Source organism: Lagopus leucura, unplaced genomic scaffold, assembly GCF_019238085.1.
Source record: "Lagopus leucura isolate 7727_CA_CO unplaced genomic scaffold, USGS_WTPT01 Super-Scaffold_1, whole genome shotgun sequence".
Lineage (NCBI taxonomy): Eukaryota > Metazoa > Chordata > Aves > Galliformes > Phasianidae > Lagopus > Lagopus leucura.
The window spans coordinates 22,435,725-22,463,194 of record NW_024962250.1 but is presented as its reverse complement, the minus strand read 5'-3'; the positions used below and the strand labels follow the sequence as shown (position 1 = coordinate 22,463,194).

Here is a 27,470-nt window from a genome sequence, read left to right as displayed (position 1 = left end):
TGCTCTTCCCACCACTCCTAAAACCATCCTCAGATCTCCCCAAATCATGGTACAATGTTCCCTCAGTTGTAAGTATATGTTTCCACATATAAACAAAAGCCAGATCTCTCAGCAACTGGGAACTTCATCAACTTTCTGATGAAGATCAGCAAAGGACTACAGAACCACTATGCATTAAGTACAAGCAGATTCAAATCTTTCTAATCCATCTCAAATGAAATTTGTCTGAAGTTTTATAGTTCTAACCCAGCTTTCCTAACCACATATCCTTTCTCCTAGAATTTTTTTGTTGTTGTTGTTTCACCATACCTTATCTTAGATTTTTGCATCTGCTGCTGCAAAACTCACTTCTTAATTATCAGGGAGGTTGCTATCCCCATCTACTTTGCCCTTGTGAGATCCCATCTGGAGCTCTGTGTCCAAGTCTGGGGCCTCCACCTCAAGAATGATGCAGAGTTGTTTCAGTAGGTCCACAGGAAGCCATAAAAATACACAGAAGGCTGCAGCACCTTTTTGATGAGAAAAGATTAAGAGCTGAGCTTGTTCAGCTTGGAGAAGGCTCCAGGAAGATCTCACAGAAGCTTTACAGTACTCAAGGAAAGCCTATACGTAAGGAAGGACTTTTTATAATATCTGACAGTGACAAGACCAGGGGGAATGGCTCAAAACTACTAGAAGGGAGATTTAGGTTAGCTGTGAGGAAAAAATTCCTTACTCAGAGGCCGGTGTGAATGCCCCATCCCTGGAGGGATTCAAGGCCAGGCTGGATGGAGCCCTTGGCAGCCTGACCTAGTGGCTGACGACACTGACCACAACAGGAATCTGGAACTGGATGGTTCTTAAAGCCCCTTCCAACTTAAGCTATTCTATTATTCTATGAATTACAGCCTTTCAAATACAGCCTGCTTTTGGTTGGATATGCTCCAATGATTAAGAAACCTGGCCAGACTTAGATCAAAGGATATACAGGTTAGGTCCACATAGATTCCACCAGTATCCAAAGTTGCTTGCTACAGAACCTCAGTTTTCATTTACAAAATGAGCAAGGCCAGGAAATGAACATGAATAATTACTCTGTGTATAATCAAAGAATAATAGAATGTTATAATCACAAAATAAATAAGAGCTAGGCAAAGTAGACTATGATAAAAAAAGAGAATAAATAGAAGGCTTACCCCTATCCTGGGCTCACCCACAAAACACCAGCAGAGGCAATCTCCAGAAAAAATCCTTCCCCACTGGCAGCCAGCTCTTAAGCAGGTCTAGGAGGGGTGCAGCCAGGCTCCACCCCTTCCTGCAGCACAGGTGAATTGCCTTCAGCTGTGGCTGACTCATTGCTCGCCTCAGGTGATCAATCAGAGGTTCAGGCCATGAGCCAGCAGTTCCCATATACTCTGGTAGATTCAGCCTCTTTGTGGTCCAGAAATCAGACCAGTCTGCACTGTTCAGATTAGAGCAGATCCCTGAGCAGATCTCAAAGTGGAAAGGTAGAGATCACTGATGCAGCAGAAATGAAGAATCTCTCAAGACAAATCTGACCATATACAGTCCCATATATTAAAGCAACAGGATTCCAAAAGAAACAGAAAATTCTTGTTTGAACAATATACAGACACAGACATAAACACATTCTGCCACCAGAGCACTGACAGTACTTTGGGGAGGTCACTTCTAGCAGCAATGGATGCAGAACCCTCAAATGGATTTAAAAGCAAGGCCAGCAAAGGGCCACAACTTGTAACTCTACTGAAAGCATGCAATGTGAAACTCAAGAACGTTTTTAGGTTTGGCAGCGTTTAAACTAAAAACAAAAAACATCAGACAGTGTCAACAGCACTGTGTCAACAACTTGAGGAGCTTCCAGCTGACCTGTTGACACCTGGGAGCTAGTTAGCAACTGAAAGAGAAGGTCTGTACAGAATCACAAGTATTTGTGAACTCCAAATCTCTGAAACCCCTCTAGGAATCTTTCTGTACTATGAAACTTACTGTGGCAATGGCTCGGCCCACACGAACAACTCCAAAATCATTGGGATCCACGAACTTGTTGCCATACAGATAGATGCCAGAAGCAGCTGCTGCCAGCGAGGCAAGTTTCAAGGCCCTTCTTGCCATGACTGGTGAACCCTGCTGAGACACAAAACAGCAACAGTTACATCAGAGAAAGACACAGTAATGCCTGGAGGGATCTGATTATCCAAGTTTTAATTGCTCCTTTGCTAATGATGTGCTGCTAGCACTGCCCCTAGCTAAGAGCTTGTGCAACTATACAGCAGCCAAATGCAAGCTGCTCTGCTCTAACTTCATTGTTTTTTCTAACTCTACAGTGCCTACAGACCACTAACCCAGAAGTGGTCTAGACTTTGCATATCCACCACAAAAAGATTTATTCGTGGTCCCAATCATTTTACAACAAGAAACAACAGGTGGACAGAGAAAAGGCAGCATATGCTCATCAGAAGTCGGTTCTTTATTACAGGAATAGGCTGCCTCCCTATTGCAAATGTTTTGAAGGTATGACAGCATAGTGAAATTATAAGGGTGTACTAGAAGAATTTAAAAAGCAGAGTTTAAAGAAAGTTCTAACAATATTAAGAGAGCCCAAAACTGATTGGAAACTGCTAGGCTGCTTGTGAAAGCTCCTCAGTATTGATGAACACTGGAAAGAAGACGTGATGCATCCCTGCTGGTGGCTCCAGATAGCTGCATCCAACACAGGGGATGGGGTCCTGATCAGTCACCAAGTGAGTGAAACTTGCTTTCTCATCAGCTCATCCAAATGCCAGGTTAGGAATGCACTGGCAGAACAGACAGATGCAGGTACCAACAGCCCAGGCCTGGCTCAACAGCCAACCAGGGTGGGCCTCGAGCGCATCACTTTTTTCCTCAACCCCCTTCCTCTGGCAGATGTGGGCAGAGACAAAGTTGTCAACCACACTAACCACTCTGCAGCACTGTATTCCTTACTTACGGTGTGCAAGGCAGTGTAAGCATGTTGTTCATTAAAAATATTACATTTTTTTGTCTCATTCTGTCACTTTATAGGATTTAAACCTGAAAGAAAAACTATGGATCGCCGGTATTTTCCTCTCCTTCCTCTTATTAGTCAGACAGAAAACACAACTGAGCGGTCTTTCTGCTTACACCATGAATCAAGCAGCACGGATGGCTGCCTCACTCTGCAAACTCTCAAGAGAACCTTTGACAGAGTGCAGGATTTTTACCCCGTGGAGAAGGACCGCGCTAACTGCCTTCATTCCAGAAAGTTTCCTGCTTCTCACTGTGCCCCTTTAGCAGGGTCACCGGCTCGTGCCTTTTCTCTCAGAAGCCTAGTAACCAAAACACGCATGCAGCGACACGGGTCGCTGTTTCCAAAAGAACATCCGCTCGCGTCCTACAGGCCCACAACCAACCCCGAGCTGCCGGGCCTGGCACTGAGGGGGCCCGGCGGGCGACCGAGCGGGAGAAGCTCCGCCGAGGGGCGCGTAGAACGGCCCCGCCGCTCCTCCCGCTCGGCCGCCCGCAACAGGCAGCGCGCACTTACCGCCCCGCCGGCTCCGCAGCACCCGGCGCCCGCTCCCCCCGCGCCTGGCACATGGCGCGGCGCTCCCCGCGCGGCATGCCGGGACGGGTAGTTCCCAGCTCCGGGGCGAGGCCGCCCGAAGGGAGTTGGAGGGAAGGGGCCCAACGCGCGCGGAGCGGGAGCGCGATAATTCTTTGACTTATTGTCTCCAACGGGATTCTGGAATCGACGATGGAAATTCAGTAATGTGCCTCCGCGCTGCGTTCGTATTTGCGTGGATACAGTTGCACACAAAGGCAGCCGGGAGTAAAGAGGGATTTAGGAACACGGCAATTACAAAGCAAAAGATGCTAGTTTATTGAGGAAGGAGTAATTGACCACGATGCTCAAGGACATACCTTGATGCCCAGCTCTCGTCCATGACGAAGGCAACCTGCCCATCTGTACCCTGGCTGTGAGACAATGCTAGACTAAAGACTTCCCTAAAAGATCCCAACAATACTGAGGGTATTTGCTGTTCCTATGAGGTTTTTTCTTTTTCTTTCCCATCCCCATGGACATAAATGCCTGCACAACGTGGTCTTACCAGCAAACATTCTCCTAAGAAACAAAGCATCCACAACTTAGGAAAGCAGAACTACAATGTTTGTGTTAGCACATTCACCACCTCCACGGCTGGGGCTGATACTGGGCATAGCAGTGAAGTATCCATTTAGAAGCTATCACCCTACTGTATCAAAGAGATCCAAAACAGGGGCTGTGTCCCCAGCACTACCTCTGATTCCTGATCACAGCTTGCTGGTTCTACCCAGGATGTTCAAGAACACGGCCCAGCCCAAGCCCCGCTCTGACTGCTACAACACAGGCATCGGCCGCATTCGCAACAAAGGGAGCAGGTCAGCACCCGACTTTGCCAGCCTCTCCTGGAAAATCTGTGTGAGGTTTCTTCATATTAATTCTGTTCCTTGCAGCTCTCCATTAAACAGGCTGATGCTGGGTCTGCTGGGGCCAAAAAAAAAAAAAAGCTTTTGTAGTATAACAATGCCATGTGCTGAAGTGCAGTGGGCAATTTTGTAAGCAATGCTCAATCTTTCTATAATTAGAACAAGCACCTAGTTAGAATGATCAGAGCTCTTTTGTGCGAGCCTCCACAGGGTACTCAAGAAAGAGCTTGGTTCAAAAGAAAGATGATGGCTTGATTTCCGCTTCCCTTTCAACTGGTGAATAAATTAAATCTCAGATTACCCCAAATTGCTGTGGAAAACGAAAAGTGAATAGTGTTTTCTTTTTTTTACCTCCCAGGTGTGCATCTTATGAAATGCTGAACCATACACAAAGCCTCGGGCCTCACTGTCCAAGCACTGGAGTGGGAAGAGCAATCAGATTGCCTGAGCAGAGGACCAGCCTTCATTGCTGAGAATCAACCTCTTTTTTAAATTTCCTGTGATGAAAAATACAGAAAGCTATATGGAAAGTATCACCAGCATCTGTGCTGCTTGGAGAGCAGTGCTTTATATGAGCTGCAAAATCCACTTGTACTACTTTTTTATCCCTCTCTGCAAGAATCAAAGCCTTTGCTCAACACTGTTGCCCGATGTCAGTTTAGACAACTGCACTCCACCTCCATACCCCTCTCTTATAATTTCTGCTGGCAAAAAAATTCCTTTGACTCTGCTTTCTAAAGATGCGGGGAAGTTTCAACAGGCCACCACATCCCCTGTCCAAAGAGGATATTTATTAGCTGTGAGTGGAATGCATAACCATGTTTACAGAACCATAGTAACAGAAAGGTTACTATCACCTCAGAAGCATCTGAGATGATTTTTGCCCATCTGCAAAATTTTAATCTTCTAAAAATTATAACGAATATTAGAAATTAAACCAGTCTCCCTTTAAGTCATTCCAGATAATACAGACACAGCTTGAAGAATTTAAAGATTCCTCCAAAAGCGCTAATCTAAATAGACCTGAGCTTTTTCCCCCAGCTATAATTATTCCTTCTGAATACTGCCTGTAATCCCAAAGAAGAGCAGGGGTTGCTGATGTTGCTGAACTTTTCCATCTAGATAAATCTCTTCTTTTTCACTGTTTAGCATCTTACCTGTGGCATAATTTATCCCTTGAGTTAAGAAGTGTCATTTATTTTGATCATTTTTATTCCACAATGCACAGTGACTATTAGGCATACAGGTATCTGACATTAGCAATAGCTTATTACATTACTTTGTATTGTCATCTTCATTTGTTACAAGATATTTCATGAGCCATTTAATTCTGCATTTGCAAATGTGGAAAGTGCTGAAGTAGATAAAAAATGATGGAGAGGATTTAACAGCCTAAATCTACCCCAAAAGACTCCTTGGAATGCACCAGAAATACACACTGGAGGAAGTGCTCTCAAAACCAGCTGTGGTATTCACATGGAACTAAAAATGTCCCCACTGACAGCCAAGCCAAGGATGAAGTGCCTGAATACTTTACTCACCACACAGAAGATTATTTTGGCGTACTTGTGGAAATTGATGCACGTGTGAGTCTGATAGCGTTCCTGCCCAGAAATGCTAAGCAAAAAAGAGCATGGTAAAACAGAAATGAATTAATCTTTCTTTCCTACGGATACGTATACTTGGGAAAAAAAGGGTTTAAGAATCTCAGATCCATTTCTTGCTTAATGTTTCTTTTTATCAAAGAATTTTATCAGCCAGAGCTGGCATCTCTAATCATAAATAAGTCTGGTGCACACAAAGCCCAGAACTAGAGGATACATGAAGATGCATGGAAATGATCAGCTCACAGAGCTGGGAGAGAATAGTAACTTTTCTTGTCTGACGCTGTGTATACTGTGGGACATGATGCTTCACCTGGTCTTTCATGTACAGACCCACGCACCCCAGGTTTGCCCGAAGGAGTCTTCTAATACTGACAGCATCTCTTCCCAGAATGCTTTCAGCTTTGATTAGAAGGTAACAAGGAATAAAAACCTAAACGAACACTTTTCACAGTTTTCCAAAGCTTAATCATTCTCTTTGTTAAGTGTTTCTGCCTAATTTCTCATTTGAATCTCTCTGATTTCCTGTTTCCAGGGACAACACATTCTGTACTTAACCTCCACTCCTGATATAAAAGTTTGCATGATGTGGTATTGGATCTTAAAGTAAACATGCTGGTTTTAAGAATTTACCTGCTCCCAACAAACGCTGCTTTAAACCAAAGCTTGAAAGTTCCATTTGGAAAATATTCAAATTTTCCAAACTTTCTACATCGACTTCATAATTTCTCAAAGAAATATATTTCAGTAAACATTTTTGTCCAGTTAAACCATTTACATCAGCATTTTCTAGTTTTGACATGCAACAGGTAATGCAGTGCAGGGACAAGAAGTTATCCACAGCTGAATTAGCAGCACGTGCCTAAAATACAGACAGAGATGAGCTTACAGAGCCATGGGATTTTGAATAAGCCCATACAGCCTCATCATACCATACAGTCCGGTCTACACTGTGCTATGAACCCTACATACACGTAAACTCTACATCAACCAATTTGCACATTAAAAGCAAACCACAAAAAGAAGCGGGTTCAGGTGAAATAAAGTATTGAAAAAAGAACTGCTCCTGCTTATAGCCAAGGCAGCTATAAAGATCTGCAAACACAAACAGCCTACTGTCTGCATGGAGAGGGCAACCATGCAGCTGTGAGACTGAGGAAACCAGTAAAGAAGCAGCAGCACACTGCCCACGTTCTATTTTAGTTTGTGTCTGCCTTACAGGTTGGCTGCAATAGATCCCAAAGCTGTGTATTTACCACACAGTGGTAGATGATGCACAGGAAGAATCAGGAACGCAGGAGGGAGAATAAGTCATTCCTCAACTCCAGACAGAAACAGGCAAAGGGCTTCTGACCAGGACCAGAACTGTCAGACAACAGCAACTCTGCTGCTAAATGACTGACAGGCAAGGGTAGGAGAGATGGCAGGTGAGCTTTGCTCGTGACAATTACTGATAAATGATATACGTCACAGTCTCATATGCTCAGCTTTGTCTGAAGAACTCCTGAGAGGCCCGCTGTCCTGGAGAGAAGGCGACATCTCTGTCACTCAGAGACGATGACAGAGCTGCTGCCACCAAAGCACAAACGCCAAACCCAAGTCCCAGCGGAGACAAGGCGCGCTTTAGCACAGGATTGCAATGGGAACACCTGACCCCTCCTCCAGCCTTCCCTTCCTAGAAATTCCGGCGGCTGGACGCGGGCTGCAGGACAGCAGGCAGCGCGCACAAACTGGGACACGGGAGATTCCATCAGAGGACTGGGGAGCACTAACTCACTGTGCGTGTGGCAGAGCGCCGCCACAGGCTGCCCAATGGGATCTGTTCATTGCAGATCTTCAAATACCACCTGGACCTTGAACCACACGCACCCACAGGGTCCCGCAGCCTCACCAGCTCTGCGGCTCCACGAGGCGCCACGAGGAGCCTGGAGGCAACGCAAAGCAGCACCGCGCCGCGCGCTACCCGCCAGCCGCCACCCTCCCCACGGGCACCGCGGGCCTCCCAGCAGCCACTGCGCCGTTGGCGCGCGCACGCGCCCGTTCCGCAGCGTGCTGTCTCCCTGACTACAACTCCCAGCTGCTCGCCGCGGCGCATGCGCGTCTGCGGCGCGCGTCCCTCCCCCGGCCCGCGGCCTAACTCCGAGTGAGCGTTGGCAAAGATGGCGCTCACCAGGTGCGTTCTTCTGCCTCCCGCGCTGTTCCGGTCGCGGTGACGAGGCGCTGGCGGCGGTGGGTGCGCAGCCGGGCGAGCGGCCCCTCCTGGATGCGGGCCGGGCCCGCGGGAGCTGCCCGCGCTGCCCGCTTTGTGCGGCCTAGAGCGGGACGGGGCCTCCGCACCGCTGCGTGCTTCGGCGGGCCTCCGCGCGTTTTCTGAGGGAGAGGATTAGGGCCGCTGTGGGGTATCTGTTCTCTTTTCGGCTTTTCCTTTCCGCGAGCGAGGCCTTTGTCGCGAGCTGCTGCCCCGGGCGCGCGGCTCCGCGGCCTGCCCTGCCGTACCGAACGCTTCCTGGCGGTGCGCGGAGGGCGGCGGGGGTGCGAGAGTGCGGCGTGCCCAGCCGGGACGTGGGAGTTTGGCTTTGTGGCGAGGTGTCCGCCTGGGGAAAACTGCTCGCAGGTTTGTCTGTGAGAATTCACCTTTCTAAGATTTACCTTTTGATGTGTCGTTTTTTTTGGTGGCTGTCTGGGGACGTGCAGTTTTTTACCAGCTCCAACCCAGCTGTCCCAAGACCAGCTAGAGCTAGAAGAAAGAGCGAGGGCTCAGAGATCCAGGCAGACTGCTCTGGTCTCATCACGAAGGGAGCCTCCTCCGTACGGCTACCGGAAAGGATGGATACCGCGGACACTAGAGGTGGGTGTTTAAACTCTCATCGTACTAATACAGCTGCGTTAGCAGTGATAAAAGTGTGTTTTTCCAGAGTAGAGATAAACTGTCACGTTTCCTGAGATTATTACAGAGAACTGTGCAGGTCTATATGCAGAATTTCCATCCAGACTAATGCATTCTTTGTTTGGAGGAAATTGTCCCAGTTCATGCAGTTACTTGAAAAGTTTGGTGGTAAACAGCAAATTTTAGAGTTTCTTCTCTTCTGTGGTTGTCACCATGGTAATGTGGAACTAGGTCTGTCCCCTTTCTATTTAAGGTCTGCAAATTCAGTGACCCTCCAAGAATGATGCCTGTACCATCGCTCTATCATTATTTGTTAATTACGTGTCCGGATTACAGGTGGAATAAGTGAACAGGTGCATAGCAGAGAAGAGAATGCTCAGGTGTTCTGTGTTCTTAGGGTAGCAAAAGATAACTGCTGTTGGGGAGTGGTAATGGAGAAAAACTTGTTAGGTGTGGGAGTGCTGGATAAGGTGACTTAAAGCAGTAGTTCTAGTGGTTGTCTAAAATAAAATAGTTTTATGGAATTTCAGCATTTAATAAAGGTCATGGTAATGAAATGCATAGTTTAGTTTTTTCCTTACAGTGCTCATTACTAAAGTTACTGTTTGAGTACTTATTCTAAATGTTAAGGAGGAAGAAAAAGAAAAAAAAAAAACACACTTAAATTAGTTCAATCAGTTTCCAGCTGGCTGGGCCAGAAAATGCTGCACATCTCAGAAAGATCACTAGAGACTGCCCTTTTTGCCTCATAGACAAAAACAAATTCTTAAAGAATAGTAATTGCTTGTGTAGTTTCTATCTGGTTATCCAGAAATGCCATAATTGAAAAACAGCATCTATTCTTAATAGATTTGGTCATGTAGAAAAATCTGAGGGACAGCTGAATTTAGTTCTGGATTATGCTTAAATATTGATTCTGTAGTTAACTGTTGAACATGGGGCATCCAGAGGAAGGCTTTAAACAACTGAAGTTGAATTTCAGTGAGCGCTTGAGACTAGCATGAGTCCGTGCTGCTTTGGAAAGAAATGTTCTGCCCACTTGTTCCAGTCTCAGCTTGTGCTGCCTGCTGCAGTGGTGATAGCTGTTTGGTCTCATGGTGAATATGTGGGAGATCAACCTACCCAAGACAGCCATCCTTTCTCCTTGCTGTGGTTTGCTGTTGGGCAAAATGAAAGCCATTGCAGAAGGGTGAAAGGAGACAATAGTGTTGCTTAGAGAAAATGCCTCCTTTGGAGAACTGCTTTTGAAACCGTAGCCTGAACTTGGTTTAGCAATTGTGTACCAATTCTGTTTGCATCTTCAGTGTTAGTGAGCCAGGATGGCCTGCTTAAAGAGGTCTTTAATTTATTTTGCTCCTTAAATGGTTTTACAGCAAGAAGTTGAACAAAAGGAAAAGTAAACTGTTAAGAACACCAAACTATTGGTTGCTTGTCCAGTTTTCAAGTCACGTGTCAAAATAAGGGAATTGGTAGCTTAGCATTCATGCCATTGTAAAGCTGTGAGCTGCAGGCTTGGGAGTGTTGGAAAGCTTTTTAAATTTTTTCACATAATTTTAGTTATCCTATCATAATTACAAGAATAGCAATTTTATGATGGAAATCTCTAGTGGTTCATTTTTGCATGTTTCAGCAGTTGCTTTATTGCAGCAGATAAATTCTAGAAGTTCTAATTAATAACTTGCATGTGAATTAAGTACTTGATCATTTACTGCCTGTCATGCTGTACTGCCTGCATGCCCTAGCCAGTGGTACAAGCAATTTCTCTGAGTAAGGAATAATTCTAGACAGTTTCCTGCAGAATGTCTTTGTATTTCCTTTTGACAAGCATAAACTGTAGTCATCTTTTCTTTTACAAGCCGGAACAGTAACGCTGCTAGAGCATTTTAGCAGTGTTTCATTTTGTTAAAATCAATCCAATGCTTTGTTCTGTTTCTCACCCGTGCAAATGTTATGACCTGCTTCAGTACCAGATCTGGAGGGTGGTGGCCCTGCCTGAACTTGATGATCCTAGGGATCCCTTCCAACCCAAGCCATTATATGATTCTATGGTTGTACCACGTTTTTGTCTTTCAGTCATTCCCACCTTTTTTTTTTTTTATGTAGGATTTTGGAGATGGAGGTGCTTTTCCAGAGATTCATGTGGCCCAATATCCATTGGATATGGGCCGAAAGAAAAAAATGTCCAATGCTTTGGCTGTTCAGGTGGATGCAGAAGGAAAAATAAAATACGACGCAATTGCTCGACAAGGACAATCAAAGGACAAGGTAATCCTGATCTCAAAAGTGTGGACTGTGACATATACACACGTACCTGGAGAAGTTGCACGTGTTGCATAGACTTGTAGTCACTGGTTTGACATTAGACAAATGAATTACCTCTTTGAAATACATTCCTGTTTTTCTTAAGAGCTGAAATGATGTCAGACAGATGTGAGCATTTAGACTAGGAGGATAGAATGAGCAAGAATTTTGTTGCCGCATGTGTGATGCTGTTCTGCAGTTAAAAAGAGGAGATAGAAATGATGAGAGTCTCTAAGGAAAACATAATCGATGGCGTAACAGCTTTCATGAGAGGGCTTTCCCATGAAGACAAGAAATTGAAAGCAGACCTGGTCACAGATGGCCTTATTTCAGTGTGGAAAGAAAAGAGGCTTAAAAAGTCAGAAGACACAGTTTAGCTTTCAGAATACTGAAATGCATCTTGTGTTTTACTAATTTAGTATTTGAAGCTAAATTATTATTTATTATATTATTATTATTTATTTAGAAACTTACTATTTTTAAATAAGTTGCAGCAGAAAGCATTGCTGGCGCTTATGTAGCGAAAATCTTGTGTTAGGTTCAGTGATTTCACTGAGTTTAATGGAATTCATCTTTCATTTCCCATCTGCAGTTGTCTTTCTAAAAACAAAGAGGTTATATTTTGTCTTGTGCAGCTCAAACTAGTGTTGATGAAACAGTTTGATGTCTTTCAAGTTCCTTTTGTGGAATATCTTACTTCTGCTTTTTCAAGTATAATGAAGTGGACTACATTAATTTTTTTATTTTTTCTGATAAGTGTTGGTGGCTGGAAATGAGGCATGACCAAATGTTTGATGAACTCCTTGTTACAGAGAGCATCTCCTGTAAAGAATAGGGCAGCTCAAACAAATGAAAACGTGGTGATTATTGTAGTTGATAGATTTGAATATTTGTTTTCAACATAATATTTTGGTTTCTTATCCTTTAATTTAGATTGTCTTGAAAAGCTTAAGGGTCTGTAATATGCCTCTTAATGCTCAGGAGCAGAACGTGACCACTGTCTCACAAAAAAAACAGGGCAAGCATTCGAAGAATATCAGTGGGATTCTCTGATTAAAATGGGCTTTTTTTGTTGTTTTAAATTGATCCTACAGTTGCTAAAGTTGCAGACTTAATGCCAATAGGATTTCATGTTTAACTAATATTCAGCTGAGTGTTAGAAGCGTTACAAGTTGTGTATGCTTGTCTCATGCATCTTAACTTACTGCAGCACCTTTGGGAAAAGAAAGAGTTCAGATCAGTCAAAGTGCATGTCATATGGATGGGGTGCAGTCTGAGAGAAAACAGAAACTAAATACTGAGGGGACTCACACTGGGTTTTAATCAGACCTTATGTAGCATCTTGAAATATTTGTCAGGAGAAGGATGCTAAAGTAATAATGACACAAAGAGAATTTTGTGACACTGAATACTTGATAAATAGAAATTTTACTTATCCCAAAATGGGGGGGGAAAAAAAAAGTGGAGAAGAAGAGTAGATGGGAAGTGACAGTCATACCTGTTTTAAGGAGAAAGCTGTAGGACAAATAAAAAGGGTGGGAGGGGAAGGTATCGTTAAACCCAAAACCTTTACAGCTTTGTCAGAGATGGATTCACTTATAGGATCAGATTGAATTTTAATATAATAGGCTTGTTCAGATTTGAACATCAGCATCTAAATGTATTTGGAAGAAAAATATTAGAAATTGCAATAAACTTCAGGGGGAAAAAAAAAGACCAATCTCCTGCTGTATGTTATTTGGTTCAGAATTATGGCAATACTGTAAAGAACAGGTCTTCACAGTAGTGTGCCTCCAGCATTGCTTTCATCTGCTAAAGAATGTCACATAAAAGCTTAGAAGAAGAGCTTGATAAGTGCTATGGGAAAACTAGGAGAGTGGTAGTAAGTTTAACTTCATGCTGTTAACGTTTGTCATATCAGTTCCATGAAGATCTGTAGCAGCATTTGTTACACGACTTGTCTGTTGCACTTGTGTAAAGAAGCAGGGATGTTCTCGTTTTGTGGCCGTGCTTACTGGTGTGGCATAGCTGGTAGCTTTTCCAAAACCAGGCTCTGTTAGCAATTGAACTAGAAGTAGGGTTTCCTAGCTTCTTTCCCTCAGCTCTTCCTTCTGGTGCAGTTTAATCCTAACTGCACCCAGCTGGATGTAAACGCTGAGGTTAAAGACGAGTTGTGATTCAAGGAGGAGTAAAGTTGCAGGAAAATACAGTATTTGAAACAGTTTCACTGGAAGTCACAGAAGTGTTATTGCTTGATTTGTTTTGCAGAGGGCCTGATAAAGTATTGGTAAATATGTCATAGGGAACTATTCTTCAGTGATCAGGGATAAGCTGAATCATGCTTTCTGTATGGTAGCACTTTCAATAGTGCATATTAGTAGGATTACATACAGACGTTTTATTATCCTGAGAGCAGCAGCTGTAATTCAAGTATTTCTTCAATTCTAATACTTAGAGCTAAGAGAAACAAATACTTAACAGACTACCAGGAACAAGAAGGATTTTCTGATGCTCTTCTGTGAGTTACTTGTTTGGTCTGAGTTAAGAAGCAGATTTTGCTTTTGCAACAATTTATGGCTTATTTGAGGTTGAATTTAGTATTCTGCCTTCTTGTAGAGGCAGCAGTTCCATCATCCAGACCCTGCATCTAGATGGCTTGTCAGCAGTTTGTACTGTTGCACTGGTTCATCTCTCTTGCATCTGTTCCTTTACAAATTTAAAAAATAGTTGCTTCAGAGAGTTTTCCTTGAAAAATGCTGACATGATTGAGATTGCCTTCCCCAAACAGAAGGCTTGTCAGTCTGCAATTCTGCTAGATATGAAATGCTGAATAATGTTGATGAATCTGTATGTATGACCTTACATATCTGAGGATGAAGTTCCATGCTGTTATCCAGAGAAAGGACTTTCAGCACTAGCTGTGTCATTAGGTCTTGAGAGTTCTTCCAGTTCTTGTGCTCTTGACAAAAGTCAGACTGAAGTAGTGCTTGGAGCATTGATAATTGACCTGCAGGTTGGTGAGACTGATACACTGTCTCCTTATTGGGAGAAAAAAGGGATGTAATTGCTTACTGTGTTGTTATTAGGTCAGTAAGGGAACTGAACTATTAGCTCAGTTACTTTTTTAATGGCAAGAATGGTTTTTCTTTGTGGCCCAAGGCTGTGGCTTAGATGGTAATGGAGAAGAAAAGAGCAACAAGCCTTATCTAGAGTTTACTCTCATTATTGTGAAATCAGTTGAAGCATTCACAGGAGAGTGGTTCCACGCTTGTAGGAACTCCTGTCACAGCAATAGGACAGGTTAAGAGACCATGAACTGAGCTAAAATAATGTCAGAAGCATTCCTTACTCATAGCGTTATTTGCCTTCTCAGTGGAGTTTGGTTTGAGAGTTTGTTGCTAGATTTCCCATAGTACGTTTGCTAGACTTCCAACCAGATAATTGTGATGGCTTCTGAAATGGTCTGTGCTCTGTATGGAGAAGTCATTTGAGGAAGGCATTCAATCTGCCACACTTAATAGTAGCTTCTTGACAACACATGGGATTGATGAGAGCTACACAGGGCTGTTCTGGATAGATAGAATAAAATGTATTGAGGAGAGATGTTCTGAGTGTTAAATTAAGAAATTGCTGTTAAGATACATGCCTCTGTACGTTGTCTTTTGGAACTGTGAATGTGACTCACAGCTAAATCCTACCATGAGCTACTTAGGTGAAATTGTTCTCTTTCTCATGGCATGTGGCATGCAGATTTCTGGTCACTGCCTGAAACAGAAAAGGAATTGCCTGTCTGTACCAAAAATTGAGCGTTTAATTTGTAGCTAGAAGGCTATTCTGCTTTTCAGGCCCTTGCTTCCTTTTAAATTCCCTACATGAAAATAGTAGGGAATTAGCATATTAGAATATCAAACTGCCCCAGTCTCCTTACCCTGGATCAATAGGACTTCTGAATATTAATGTTAAAATAAGATAATGTCTGGAAGAACCATGCAGTGCAACATCTTTCATTTCTCTATGCCAGCTCATAAAAGGGCTCCAGTTAGAACATGCAGTCGTATCAGTTCTTCAGATTTTGATGGAGACAAAAAAAAAAAAAACAAATCTGGTATTCCCAGGCAAATTCCATCAGTATTACTGATTATTTTTTTTTTCTCTGCATTGCTGCAGCTTTTCTTTTGTGTGCAGTATTGTATGGTTTAACTAGTTCATGTAGCTCAGTTGCACCCCATCATGTGGTAGGTTTGAGAAAACCTCTTAGGCTTTTTTCTTCTCCTGCCTTCAGGGGTAATCAGAGTTCTTGCAGCATCCTTGGTTCTTCATGCAGCAAGACATTTGCATTTAGAGTTGCACAGAGAAACGCTGCTCTTCATGTCTCCTTCATTTTGAGATGCTGCAACACCATTGTTACTAATCTAAGGGATTAAAGTGTTAGCAGTGTTGGATGAGAAGCAGTAAATGGCTTTTGTGTGCCAAATTAATACTGAGGCAGGTCAGCTTCCTAGTTAGATGTGGGCTTTACACATATAAGCTTAAAATAATGACTTAACTCTTTGAAGACTTTCGCATGTTACTGTAATGGATAAATGTGCAACATTAATGCAACACAGTGGAGCTTTTTCCCTGTACTTCTCTAACAACGTTCTTTCAGTGTATTTCAAATTTGGGCCTTCAAAGGTAGTGACACCCAGTTGCATATTGTATGAAGACTGAAGTACCCTTGTAAGGGAAAGTGGTGAGAACAGATTTCTCAAATTTTCCAGGAATGTACAAATGAAATGAATCTAAATGCTAAAAAAAAAAAAAAAAAAAAGGCATATATGAAATTAAGTTAATCTTGGAAACAGAAATAAAAATGCAAATTTTCTGTCTGCTTTGGATCCTGAAGAAGGAAAAATGTGGGGAAAGGAAGCAGCAATTTGTGCCTAATCCCAGTTCCAAGAGTGATTTCCATAATTGTATTCAGTTAGATTGGTTTTCTGTGATTATCTTATCTGTAAATTGGGATGAAGAGTGTTTCCTTGTTCTGTGGAAGTCACTGAAGAATGTGTAAATATAACGTATTTATTTTTGTGTACAAGCTTTAATTAGTATCAAACCTTTAATCTAGGGCTGAAGTATTGATTTTTTTAAAATTTTATTTATTCTGTTTTCCAGCACTAATAACACATGTTGTCTTTTAGATTATTTACAGCAAGTACACGGATCTTGTGCCAAAAGAAGTCATGAATGTGGATGATCCTGAACTGCAAAGACCAGATGAGGAGACGATTAGAGAGGTGTCGTATGCACTGATGTGCCTCGTTTACCTGAAGTACATTGTATGTCTTGTGTGTTCCAATGAGATGCAGACCGTGGTGTTTTCTTCTTCAGATAACAGAGAAGACGAGAGCAGCCTTGGAGAAGTCAGTGTCCCAGAAAATTGCGGCCGCTATGCCAGTTCGAGCGGCAGACAAACTGGCTCCTGCGCAGTACATACGGTGTGTAGTGCTGGTGCATGCACCAGAGCTTAGGTACACAATTAGGATGCTCCCTGACACTCAAGTCTGTCCTTCTGGAGGTTCTACGAAGCTAGTTTGTGTGTTATGAATTAACCTGCTCGTGATAATTTAGTTTGAAGTGTGTTGAGGTATGTCTGAGTGCATCATGAGTGGCAGTGCTTCCAGTGGCTTATTGCCTTAGCAGTAAAAACAGATCTGTCAGGGAGGACTGTGGATGATGTAGTCCTGGAAATAGGCTCCTCACTGGGAGATTCAAGCTGAAACAAAGTTTGTTGCAAGATTCATCCTGTAAATAAGAAGTTCAGTTGAAAGAATTTGTAATTATCAGGAAGCTAGTATTTGTGGTAACTTCATGAGTCCAGGTTTAAACAGGAGAATAGAGCCCTGGGGAGATGCATTCTATCCAGTGCAATTGATTACTTGCATATAGATAAGTGTGCTCTGTGAGGTTACTTGCTCCTGGCATTTACAGTGGAAATGTCTTTAGTTAGTATGGATAAAGTGAAAATGCAGCCAGAGCAGTGAACTGAGGGAAAACGGTGGTAGGAAGGGAATACCTGGCTGCCTGCAGAAAGCTGAAGCACTTCCTTTTATTCAGGTACACTCCATCTCAGCAAGGTGTTGCCTTCAATTCTGGAGCAAAACAGAGAGTTATTCGGATGGTGGAAATGCAGAAAGACCCCATGGAACCTCCAAGATTCAAGTAGGTATTCAAAACATCTTCATAGCAAATAAAAGATTCTGAAGTGTATTTTCATACAACGTTCTGATTGCATTTGTTTTGTTAATTGTTCAGAATTAATAAGAAGATTCCACGTGGACCACCTTCTCCTCCAGCACCTGTGATGCACTCTCCTAGTAGAAAGGTACGAAGTACCATAGCTACCTTCTCACTTCTAGCTGGAATCCTAGATTGTACATTGATCTAGTTCATTTCCATGCACCTTTTCTTCCTTTCTGTCCTTGCGATATTTTAAGTGACAGATTTGGTGCCTGGTACAGCCTCTTTTTTTATTCTTTTTTTTTATTTCATTTGGACAGTTCTGAAACTACCTCTTCTCCTACATCACTTGTCAAGGGCAGAGTAGATTGCCCATGCGTAGGTTTGCATTGCAGGACTTGTCTGTGGCATGGGTGAGTAGACTGAGGCTTTAGCCTTGGTGTGCTCATTCTACTCTTAGAAAAACAATGGGGCATTTCTTGTATTGAGAAGGATTATCTTCTCTCAGAGGTATCTGTAGAGGTTCTTCAGTTTCCTACAACTTGAACTGCCATTTAATGTTCAAATGTTAACAACCTGACTGTAAGTTCTAACCTGTGTGGTGAAAGTTTAGGTATAGCTAAATAGCTGTACCATAATGTTTTGCTATGTTAGCAAAGGTACCATGCAGGAACATTTAATTCCTGCTAGGAAGAGCGGTTGTTTTTCTGGTTTTTTTTTTTGTGTGTGTGTGTGTCCTTTTTTTTCTTTTTCTCCAGTGAGTGCCCTGAAGCTCATTAATGTCAATGGTACTACAATTGCATTTGAGAATGGAAACAGTATTTCCTTTTGCTGTAAAACTAAAGATTATTTTCTCACTTCAATCAGATGACTGTGAAAGAGCAACAAGAGTGGAAAATTCCTCCATGCATTTCAAACTGGAAAAATGCAAAGGTAATCAAGTCGTCATAAAATCACCTTTCAAATATTAGACTTTGCTGTTAGACATACATTTTTGTACTAGTTTTAAACACCCAGAGTTAGATAAACTGTTTTTTTTCCAGCACAGAGAATACACAGTTGTACAGCTCAGATTTTTTTCTCTCTGGTGCATGGTTGTCAAAATAACAGCAGTATAGAACTGAGAATACATGGCTGAGATTATACACTTTGAAAGGAGAAAAATGGTATTAGTTAAAATCCCCATAATAGTGCTGTATATGGAGCAAACCAAAGTCTCTGGAGCTGATGCAGTAAAGCCATCTGAACTGAAAAAAAAGGAAAGTTCTTAGAGAATCAAGCAGGTTTCTTCTTAATACTTGTCTGAATCTCCAGCAAGTTATCCTTCTTGCATTCTTATACTAATTAGTTTTTATCATAGGCTAGCTTAGCTATTTCTTGTTGGAGTAGTTATGTCTTATACCTTTGGTTTTATCAGCAGTAAGTTTACATTCAGAGGGAAATGATAACTTAGAACATGCTGCAATGACCAATCTAGCTCTTGAACTTCAGTTGTTACTGTGAGACAGCCTCTTCAAATGGAGAAAGGACAGCTGCATGCACTGATGTTATTTTTCCTACCCCAACACAGCTGCATCACTGGGACTGACACTAATTAGTAGATCAAATTTTAGGTTACAGATGCTAAAACCAAAGCAAAAATTTTGTAGAGTTATCTGAAGAATCTTAAAATATCTATAGATACTTGCAGATTTCAGCTTCTGAATGCAGGCATCTAGTGTCTCTTGCTTTTGCTTGCAGCCTTGACCCTTAATTTCTCATTTTTGAGTCAGCTGATCTCTTAATAGCTGATCTCTTAATGAGAGCATTTCAGGGAAATCGAGTTTTAAAAAGAAATGGTAAAACTACCTAGAGAGTAGGAAAGCTGTCACCTGCAATTCTTAAAGCAAAAAGCAGAGCTTAACCAGAAATTCATTCTCACTCATACTTGAAGGGAAAACGTGATCTAGATTTGGGGTGGGATGGAATTGGAGGAAAGCTTAGTATTGCCTGATACGAATTTGGAGTACATCTAATGAAAGTCCATGGAGGTAAATTAATGATTGGCTGAGTTCTGTGATAGTGTATTTTTTTGTTTGTTTGTTTTCTTACCCAATAAATGTAATAAAGTTTGCTATTAAAAACCTTGCTAATTTCTGTAACTGCCTGCCTCCCCTTTAGGGTTACACCATCCCGTTAGACAAGCGGCTGGCTGCAGATGGAAGAGGATTGCAGACTGTTCACATTAATGAAAACTTTGCCAAGCTTGCTGAGGCTCTCTATATAGCTGACAGAAAGGTCAGTTGGTTGTTTAAACTGTTCTGTTCCATGTGCTTTTACCTTTATTATGTGTTTAATTCCTTGGGAAAATCAGCTCAGGGAAGAGCCATAGCTTTTTGGTCTCCTGCTTCTAGGCTCCTGTAACGTTTTTATCCCCAGTATGTTTGAATCAGTGGTTCAGCATGGATTAAATTATTGGAGGTCATGTCTGTTGTTCCTCAGCTCGAACTGTGATATTTTCCTGGTTTTGAACTTCAACTATAGGACTCAATTCTTCCCCTGTTTACTGTGTAACTCCAGCACAGATGATCTGGTGCTAACTAGGGGTCATATGTGTGCAGGCTCGTGAGGCTGTGGAGATGCGTGCCCAGGTGGAGAGGAAAATGGCTCAGAAAGAAAAAGAGAAACATGAGGAAAAGCTCCGAGAAATGGCCCAGAAAGCAAGAGAAAGAAGAGCAGGAATCAAAACCCATGTTGAAAAAGGTACATTTCTTTGTTGCTGAGATACTGTGGGGTTGTCTGGTTTTGGGATTTTTTTTTTTTTTTTACACTCTCTGAAGCGTAGGTTTGCAGAAGTAACCTGAGAAATTAAAATACCCAAATGTTAACTATAAATGTAACATCTGGTTTTTACATCTTTCCTTGAACAGCCAACATGTTTGCTTAATTTGTGGGGATCTGAATTTCAACCCCAGGTTTAAGGAGATCGTTGAGGAATTGATCACTATAACTGGATCAGTACAAAGTAATGGCTTTCATGGACTGTTCTAATCTAATTTCTTTTTCAGGAATGGCTTGTTTTGACTTTGTCTATGAGAACTAAATGATCTTTAAGTTTCCAAAGATGGTAAATGCAGTATTCTGTCTCTGATGTTGTTATAATTGGTCTTAAAGAGAGGCAGCTTTGGCTACCAGGCTCAGAATCTAATAACCTAACTAAATTGTACCACTGTGGTGTCTTATGTCTTGATTGAAGTGACATTTCAGAGATCAAGGTGCTGAACTTACAAAGCAGTTCTCTTAATGTCACTTAAAGTTGGAGAATATGATCATATATTGCAGCTGAAATGGACTAATCTGATTCCAGCAGTACAGGCTGAGAACTAGCAGGCTGCAGAGCAGATCTGTTGAGGAGCACCTGGGAGTCCTAGTGGACAAAATGCTGAAGAAAAGCTAGCAGCATGCCCTGGCAGCAGTATTCCTAGGGGCATATTAAGCTGCATCAGCAGGAGTGCAGCCAGAAGGACAGGGTTGTTTTTCCTTTACTGGTCATGTGCTAGACTGCATCTGGAATAGTGTCCACTTAAGAGACTCTCAGTTCAAGACAGGCATTGATGAACAGGAATGACTGCAGTGGAGGGTCACCAAAATGGCCGGGTGGGCAGAGCATCTGCGTGATGAGATGCTGAGAGAATGAAGTGTGTTCTGCCTGCAGAACAGAGAGCTTGGTGTTAACCTGATGTCAGGCTTCCTATGGAGAGATCAGCAGCTACACCGCGGAAAAATGAGTTAATGGTTGAAATTTCAAGTGGGTACTTCAAACAGTGTAGGAGAAAAAATTCCCATCAGGACAAAAACAAAAAAAACAGTGGAATGGGTTGTCCAGAGAGGTTGAATGTCTATCCATGGAGGGTTTCCTGACCTGAAGGGGAAAGCTCAGAGCAATATGGTTTGATTTCAGCATTCGTCTTGCTTGGAGCAGGGGTAGATGTATTCCAGCCCAAGAGATTTGGTGATAATGAGTTACAGAATGTTCTTCAAGATGCCTGTGTATGAATGGCATTTTTATACTAACGTGTAACACAGAAAAGGGTCTGATACAATCATCAGCAGGTATTTAGGGTGTTAATTTGTAGAATGACAAAAATTCTGAGCTCTTTAAAGTTCAGAAAACATAGTTGTTGTGTATGTCTGCTGTAGGTCTCTTATCAAGTATGTTTAAGTGAGCAAGTTACTGTTCTCCTTATGTCCGGTTAGTTAACACCTAACATACAGTTATGAGGGTCACTTCTCTTATGGAAATGAATATTGAACTGAATCACTGTGCTAGTGTCTGTGCTGTAGTTAATTCAGACTTCAGTAGCTGTCTGTAATAAGCAATCTTGCATGTGTTCAGAGGATGGAGAAGCTAGAGAAAGAGATGAAATAAGACATGACCGGCGCAAAGAGAGACAGCACGACAGAAATCTCTCCAGGGCAGCTCCTGATAAAAGGTGAGTCACAAACAAAGAAGCTGCTTTATTACTGTACTGATACAGGATTCCCCACTATGGCAGCTATTGCATACAGCTTTCTCCATTTCCTTGGCATCAGTACCTGGATTTTACGTTGTGGAGATGCTCACTGGTATGAAATGGTATAACTGAGTTAGACTATGGGAGTGTTGTGTGATAAGGGCTTCAAGCTCTGTTAGCGTCGCTGGCTATATACAGGAAATAGTTGGATTGCAACCATAACACTTAATGAATGTATAATAAGTGTTCTAAGTTAAAAGGAAGTGTGGGGCTAGCCTGGGGTAAATTTTAGTCATTAATATAGCACTTGTTTGTAGAATCCATGTCTTTGGAAAGTTAAGCTTAGACTATCTGCAGTCAGACATGGCTGATTTAAGAAATTTTGATTTTTCCAGATAAAGAGAAGACTTTCACTATTTATTTGTTGTTGGTGTTTTGGGTGGGGTTTTTTGTGCCCTTCTGGGGGAGGAGAGGGTTGGGTGGTTGGCAGATCCTCAGCATATTCAGACTTTATTACCATGTTCGCAGAAGGAGGTTGATACCTGTGTTTTCAGTGAGATTGAAATATAATCAGTAGAATTTTCTTGAAACTGTACATTTAAAATGTGTTTAGATCTGTGAATGTAAACGGAAGTAACTTGTTTGTGCAAGCTAGATTTCTTGAGGACAAATGGTTTCTGGAGCTTAAAATCTCTAATATCTTAAAATTAGATTGCCCAGCCTTTCAAGAATATAATTGTACTAGTTTGTGCAAAAAAAAATGACATTTTAGCCCAAATCAGCTTGATATAAATTGCAGACAGTGGAAAGTAAATTTAAATGTCATGCTTAGCCTGAACATAAGTTTCCCAAATGTCTCCTTTGCCAGGAGACAAATTTTAAATGTTACCTAGTGAGAAACAGTACCAGTTAAAATCTGGTATCTGGGGCAAATCATGAGCTACTAATAGAGAAACGGGTCGCAATTGAGCATGTTTTTTAAAAACAAAAAAGGCTTATGTGACTTAATAAAACTCAGAATTTTCATTTCAGGTCGAAGCTGCAGAGAAATGAAAACAGAGATATCAGTGAAGTCATTGCACTAGGTGTACCCAACCCCAGGCCATCCAATGAAGTCCAGTATGACCAGAGGCTGTTCAACCAGAGCAAGGTAAAAATACCTTGTCACAGTTGTGTAGTTTTGTGAGAACAAGCAAACGCGTTCCAGCGGGCACAGCTGGAGTCCAAAGGGGGCCTTGTTTTAATGGATGGTGTGGATGAGCTCTGAGGAATCTCTGCTTAATGGGTAGCAAACTGCTAATCTCCCTACTCTGTAGCTGATGCAACAACCATTGGGATATTCAGAATGTGTAACTGTTCTAAAGTGGATTGGGTCTGTGGGGAGAAAAGGAGGAGAGAAAAGCTATTTTGCCTTCAAGTTCCAGTAGCTTCGCTTTCTTTTGTGTAATTGTACTGATTGAATAAGGAGAATGTGCTCTGAAAGAGCAGCAAGTAAATAGTTGCCACTCTCATTACTGTTTATAATATAAAACCTTCTGAATATACAGACAACAGAAACATTTGTCCCTGAAGTTCTTACTATTGAAAGATTAAAAAGAGAGATGAGGCTTTTAGAAGTCCCACAATAGTCCTGCAGCGTATCAGTCGTTCTTTTCCATGCCTGTAACGGAAGACTTGTAGGCAGAAGGGAGAGCTGACAAATCAGAACTGAGCAAGCAGGCATCTCTCCTACTTCCATGGCTTACATAAACTTGTGTGTGATTTAGATGAGTCGGCTTAAATCACATTTGCCAGAAATTCTGATTAATATGCATTTCTGTATGGCTGCACTTGGCTTTTATAGCCAGCTGTACTTGCAGGGCAGACTGAGATGATGGATTATTCTGAAATATGAATGGCCTGCAGTCCTTCCTGCTGCTTTCTGGCAGTGTAGAAGTAGTCCTGACTGAAGCTTGTAAACATGGTGTTACGTTGTCTGGACTTTATCTCAGACCCAAAACCACTCATAGCATATGAAGAGCTTGAACTTGATAGAAATAATAGTAAATCATATCATAGCATGTTTTTATATCTGCATGACAGCAAGCCCGTATCTTGATGTTAAAATAAAGTAGCTGAAGTTTGGCACTCATTTGCATTATACAGCTGTACACCTTTCTCCTTCACAGGGTATGGATAGTGGCTTTGCTGGAGGAGAGGATGAGATTTATAATGTTTATGACCAGCCCTGGAGAAGTGGCAAAGATATGGCTCAAAACATCTACAGACCAAGTAAAAATGTTGATAAGGATATGTATGGTGATGACCTAGAGGCTCGAATTAAGACCAATAGGTAAGAAAATAAAAACAAAATACTCTTAATTACTGTTCTGAAGTCCCAAACACTGGAGTATAATATCTTCTCCCACAGGTTTGTTCCTGACAAAGAGTTTTCTAACTCCGACCGTAATACCAGAGGAAGAGGCAGAGACGGACCAGTTCAATTTGAGGAGGATCCTTTTGGTTTGGACAAGTTTCTGGAAGAAGCTAAGCAACACGGTGGTTCTAAACGGCCCTCTGATAGCAGCCGCCCTAAGGAACATGAGCACGAGAGCAAAAAGAGGAGGAAGGAGTGAGTGCCTCTGTACCTTGAGTAGCAAGGAAACGGACTACAAGCTTGGACTTCATTAAAAAAAAAAAAAGGTGTTTTTAATATCACAGAGGTATATAGGGTGATGCCATGTAAAGAAGCAGTTCAGAACTCTTTTGCTGTGTGGAGATGTATATACACACACTAGTTCCTCTACCAAGGAGTTTCCTATGAAGAATGGAGACTGCTTGGAAATGTTTCACCGGGGAACTGTTCTATAGCAAGTTCTCTGACTTTGCTAATTCCCTGTTGCCCAGCATCTCAGGGTAAGAATGTAGCCCCTTCCCACCACCATGGTTTTATTAAGTAGCTGAAGCTTTTATTTCATTTGTTACAAGCTCTCCCACTGTAAATAATTACTGTATCATGTTGTAATAGATGCTAGAGAGCTTATACCTGCGTTTCTGTGTTGTTCCATAGTTTATTTGAACAAGGAAGGGAAGCAGCTGGATTCTGTTTTAAATCCAATACTCACAGTTTCTCCATAATCTTTATTTCAGTTTCTTTACATTTAGTGAAATAAAGCCTCTTTCCACAGTTCATTCACACTGATTCTCTCTTTGGTTGAAGGTATCTTCTACCTTGCTGTTGTCTGAGAAATAGCTGAAAACAATGGAAATCGTTCACATTAGGCAAGAAACTTTGACTTCTTTTTGTTTCTAGAATGTTTATATGGAAGACCTTAATGTGTGAGATCTATAGTGACAGCTGCTGAGTCCTGGAAGGAATATTAAATAAAATTTACTGATAAGACTAGCTGTGGTCATGCAAAACACATCTTAAAAGTTTGGAATTTCAAGTGGAATTAACAGAAGTGCTCATGTTCTGCTTTTAGAGAGGCTTGTCTTTTTATTAAAAAAAAAAAACTAACTGCCTTCTGTTCTAAAAAAGCAGCATTTTAGCTCTTGTACCTCCTGTTAACAGTCCATGGCTTCACTGGTAGGTGAGCAAATATGGATATCTTGCAACTTCAAGAGTAAAATGCAGCACATTTTGCAAGACATTGAGAATCTCACACTAAAGACTCACCAGTGGTAGTCACAGTACTTATTTTGGTAATTGTCTACAGATAACATCCTGTTATTTTCAACTCAGCTTACCTAGTATTAGCCTACTGCCTGGCTTATTGCATCTTAAGAGCGAATTCAGTAAACTACTACTGAAGCTTTGCTTTTCTTCTGCACTGTTGTTACCTCCCAGGCCAGCTGTAAGACACCATAAAATAACCACAACGAACAAAGGCTTCTGTAGGACGAGCCATTTGAAGCAAAATGCTTTACCATAATCAACACTTTGCAAGACCCCCTGAAGTCTCTTACAAACTGGCTGTACTCAACACTGCTTGTCAGAACAATAAGGGCAAATTCATAATGTGTATTTAAAGTCATTAAGTGATAATATCTGCTCCAGCAGCCTGCTGGTTGCTCTTTAGCTAGGCCAGCTGAAGCATGTGCAAGTCTACAATAAAAATCCCCTTAGTAATTCACCTTATTTAGAGACTGTACCAAAAGCAAGCTTCCAGCTGTCACTGCACTGTCACTTGTTTTCACTGGTTTAAAAGCTTAGCTTTGTATTCTGTCACATTCCAGCCTCTCCCTAGAATGCAAATTTGATGCTGGAGTCTGCTTGCAGAAAACTTTATTACAGATAGATAAAGGGTTGTACAGCAGTTCCTGAAGAACTTTACCACATCTGTGTTCCTTTAGTTTAGCATAATGGAAGACCTTTATGTCTGGACATGGTTTCTCTCTGTGGGTCTATTACAGTTACACAGCTATAAGCAGTCAAGCTGAGACAATAGAATAACTATAAATAATTTTCGAAACACTAAAAGTATACTGAAGTGGCAAAATGCTTAATTTCACTTGAATAAGTATGGCATTAATTTGATATTACAGCATCCACTAGGGAGCAGAATTAAAGACCCAACTCTGCACGCTACTGCACTAAAGGAGTGAAACCGTTACCTTGGCGCCTTCCAGTATGTGGGAGTCCTTCTGGAGCACGTTCTGAACCTCTTCTGGAGATGAGAATTTAATCCAGCAGTAACGTTTGTGAAAGCCTGTGTCTTTGTCCTAGTTACAGATTAAGGGAAGAAGCTGGTTACTGTAGGAAGTTTTTATTACATAGGCTGTTAAGCTTTCTATCCACGTCCTGTTTAAGGATTCAGAAATAAGAGACCAGTACAACTGTTTCAAAAGTCTGCTTCATACTTTACAACACGTATTTCCATTGACAGCTGGGAGGGGGCACGAGCTATTACAATGGAATAAAGCAGGGCTGGTAGTCTCAAATTGTCCTGACCCTGCAGCCCCGCCTGAGCTTCAGCAGGGATGGAATTTTTTCTTTAGAGCGCCCGCTATGACGCTCTGTTTTGGGTCTGTAAGAAAAACAACGCTGGTCGTTTCGCGCCTGCCAGGTTCAGCCACAACAACCCGGCTTTCAAAGCCCGCGGCAGCCGTGAACCCCGAGAGGCCTGGGAGAGCCGGTGCCGAGGAGGGCAGAGCCCGCGGGCCGGGCGCAGCGGGGGACGCCGGGGGGTTGCGGGGGCCGACGGCGGATACTTACGAAGGGCAGCTGGCACCTCTGCACCGACCCGAACTGGGAGAAATACTCCTTCAGCTCCTCTGCGGGAAAAACGGACGCATGGTTACGCGGCTCTGCGCCATAGGGGACGGAGCCGCGGCAGCCCCGAGTGCAGGGGGCGGCAGGGGAGGGAGTGAGTCGGCGCGCACTCACTGCTCGACACCGTCCAGGGAACCTCGGCCACGAAGATGTCGAAGACCCGCCGGGAATGCCGAGCTGCCCTACGCACCGCCGCCATCTTGTGAGCTGTGGCGCTCCCCCGCTCCGCCCCGCCTCGGCAGCGC

The 27,470-nt window shown here is 42.3% G+C and overlaps 3 protein-coding genes across 7 annotated transcripts in view; 1 reads left to right on the top strand and 2 right to left on the bottom strand.

Annotated features, from left to right (window-relative positions):
• The window catches only part of ADCK1 (aarF domain containing kinase 1), a 79,033-nt gene extending 71,165 nt beyond the window's left edge, over positions 1–7,868 (bottom strand). For 2 of the 5 annotated variants that reach the window (XM_042869088.1, XM_042869126.1), the window contains exon 1: positions 1,990–2,127. In XM_042869088.1, coding sequence (XP_042725022.1) covers positions 1,990–2,115 — 126 coding nt within the window. In that variant the 5' untranslated portion in view covers positions 2,116–2,127. Of the gene's footprint in view, positions 1–1,989; positions 2,131–3,544; positions 3,578–7,848 lie in introns of those variants that run through there. The other 3 variants (XM_042869116.1, XM_042869096.1, XM_042869106.1) reach the window with 3 other exon arrangements.
• Positions 7,869–8,164: 296 nt separating this feature from the next.
• On the top strand, positions 8,165–25,140 carry SNW1 (SNW domain containing 1). The gene is made up of 14 exons (XM_042863694.1): positions 8,165–8,244; positions 8,766–8,919; positions 11,062–11,223; positions 16,440–16,535; positions 16,630–16,736; positions 17,356–17,460; positions 17,554–17,623; positions 18,346–18,411; positions 19,639–19,755; positions 20,079–20,220; positions 21,854–21,950; positions 23,004–23,121; positions 24,140–24,303; positions 24,382–25,140. Exons 1-14 carry the CDS (start codon positions 8,231–8,233, stop codon positions 24,584–24,586), a joined length of 1,617 nt encoding a protein of 538 aa, XP_042719628.1. The 5' UTR covers positions 8,165–8,230; the 3' UTR covers positions 24,587–25,140.
• On the bottom strand, positions 25,072–27,464 carry LOC122175771 (SRA stem-loop interacting RNA binding protein). Its single transcript, XM_042863707.1, has 4 exons — positions 27,340–27,464; positions 27,169–27,227; positions 26,568–26,675; positions 25,072–25,203 (listed from the first exon to the last, which is right to left on the bottom strand). The coding sequence occupies exons 1-4, from the start codon at positions 27,422–27,424 to the stop codon at positions 25,144–25,146; spliced, it is 312 nt and encodes a 103-aa protein (XP_042719641.1). The 5' UTR covers positions 27,425–27,464; the 3' UTR covers positions 25,072–25,143.
• Positions 27,465–27,470: the final 6 nt, after the last annotated feature.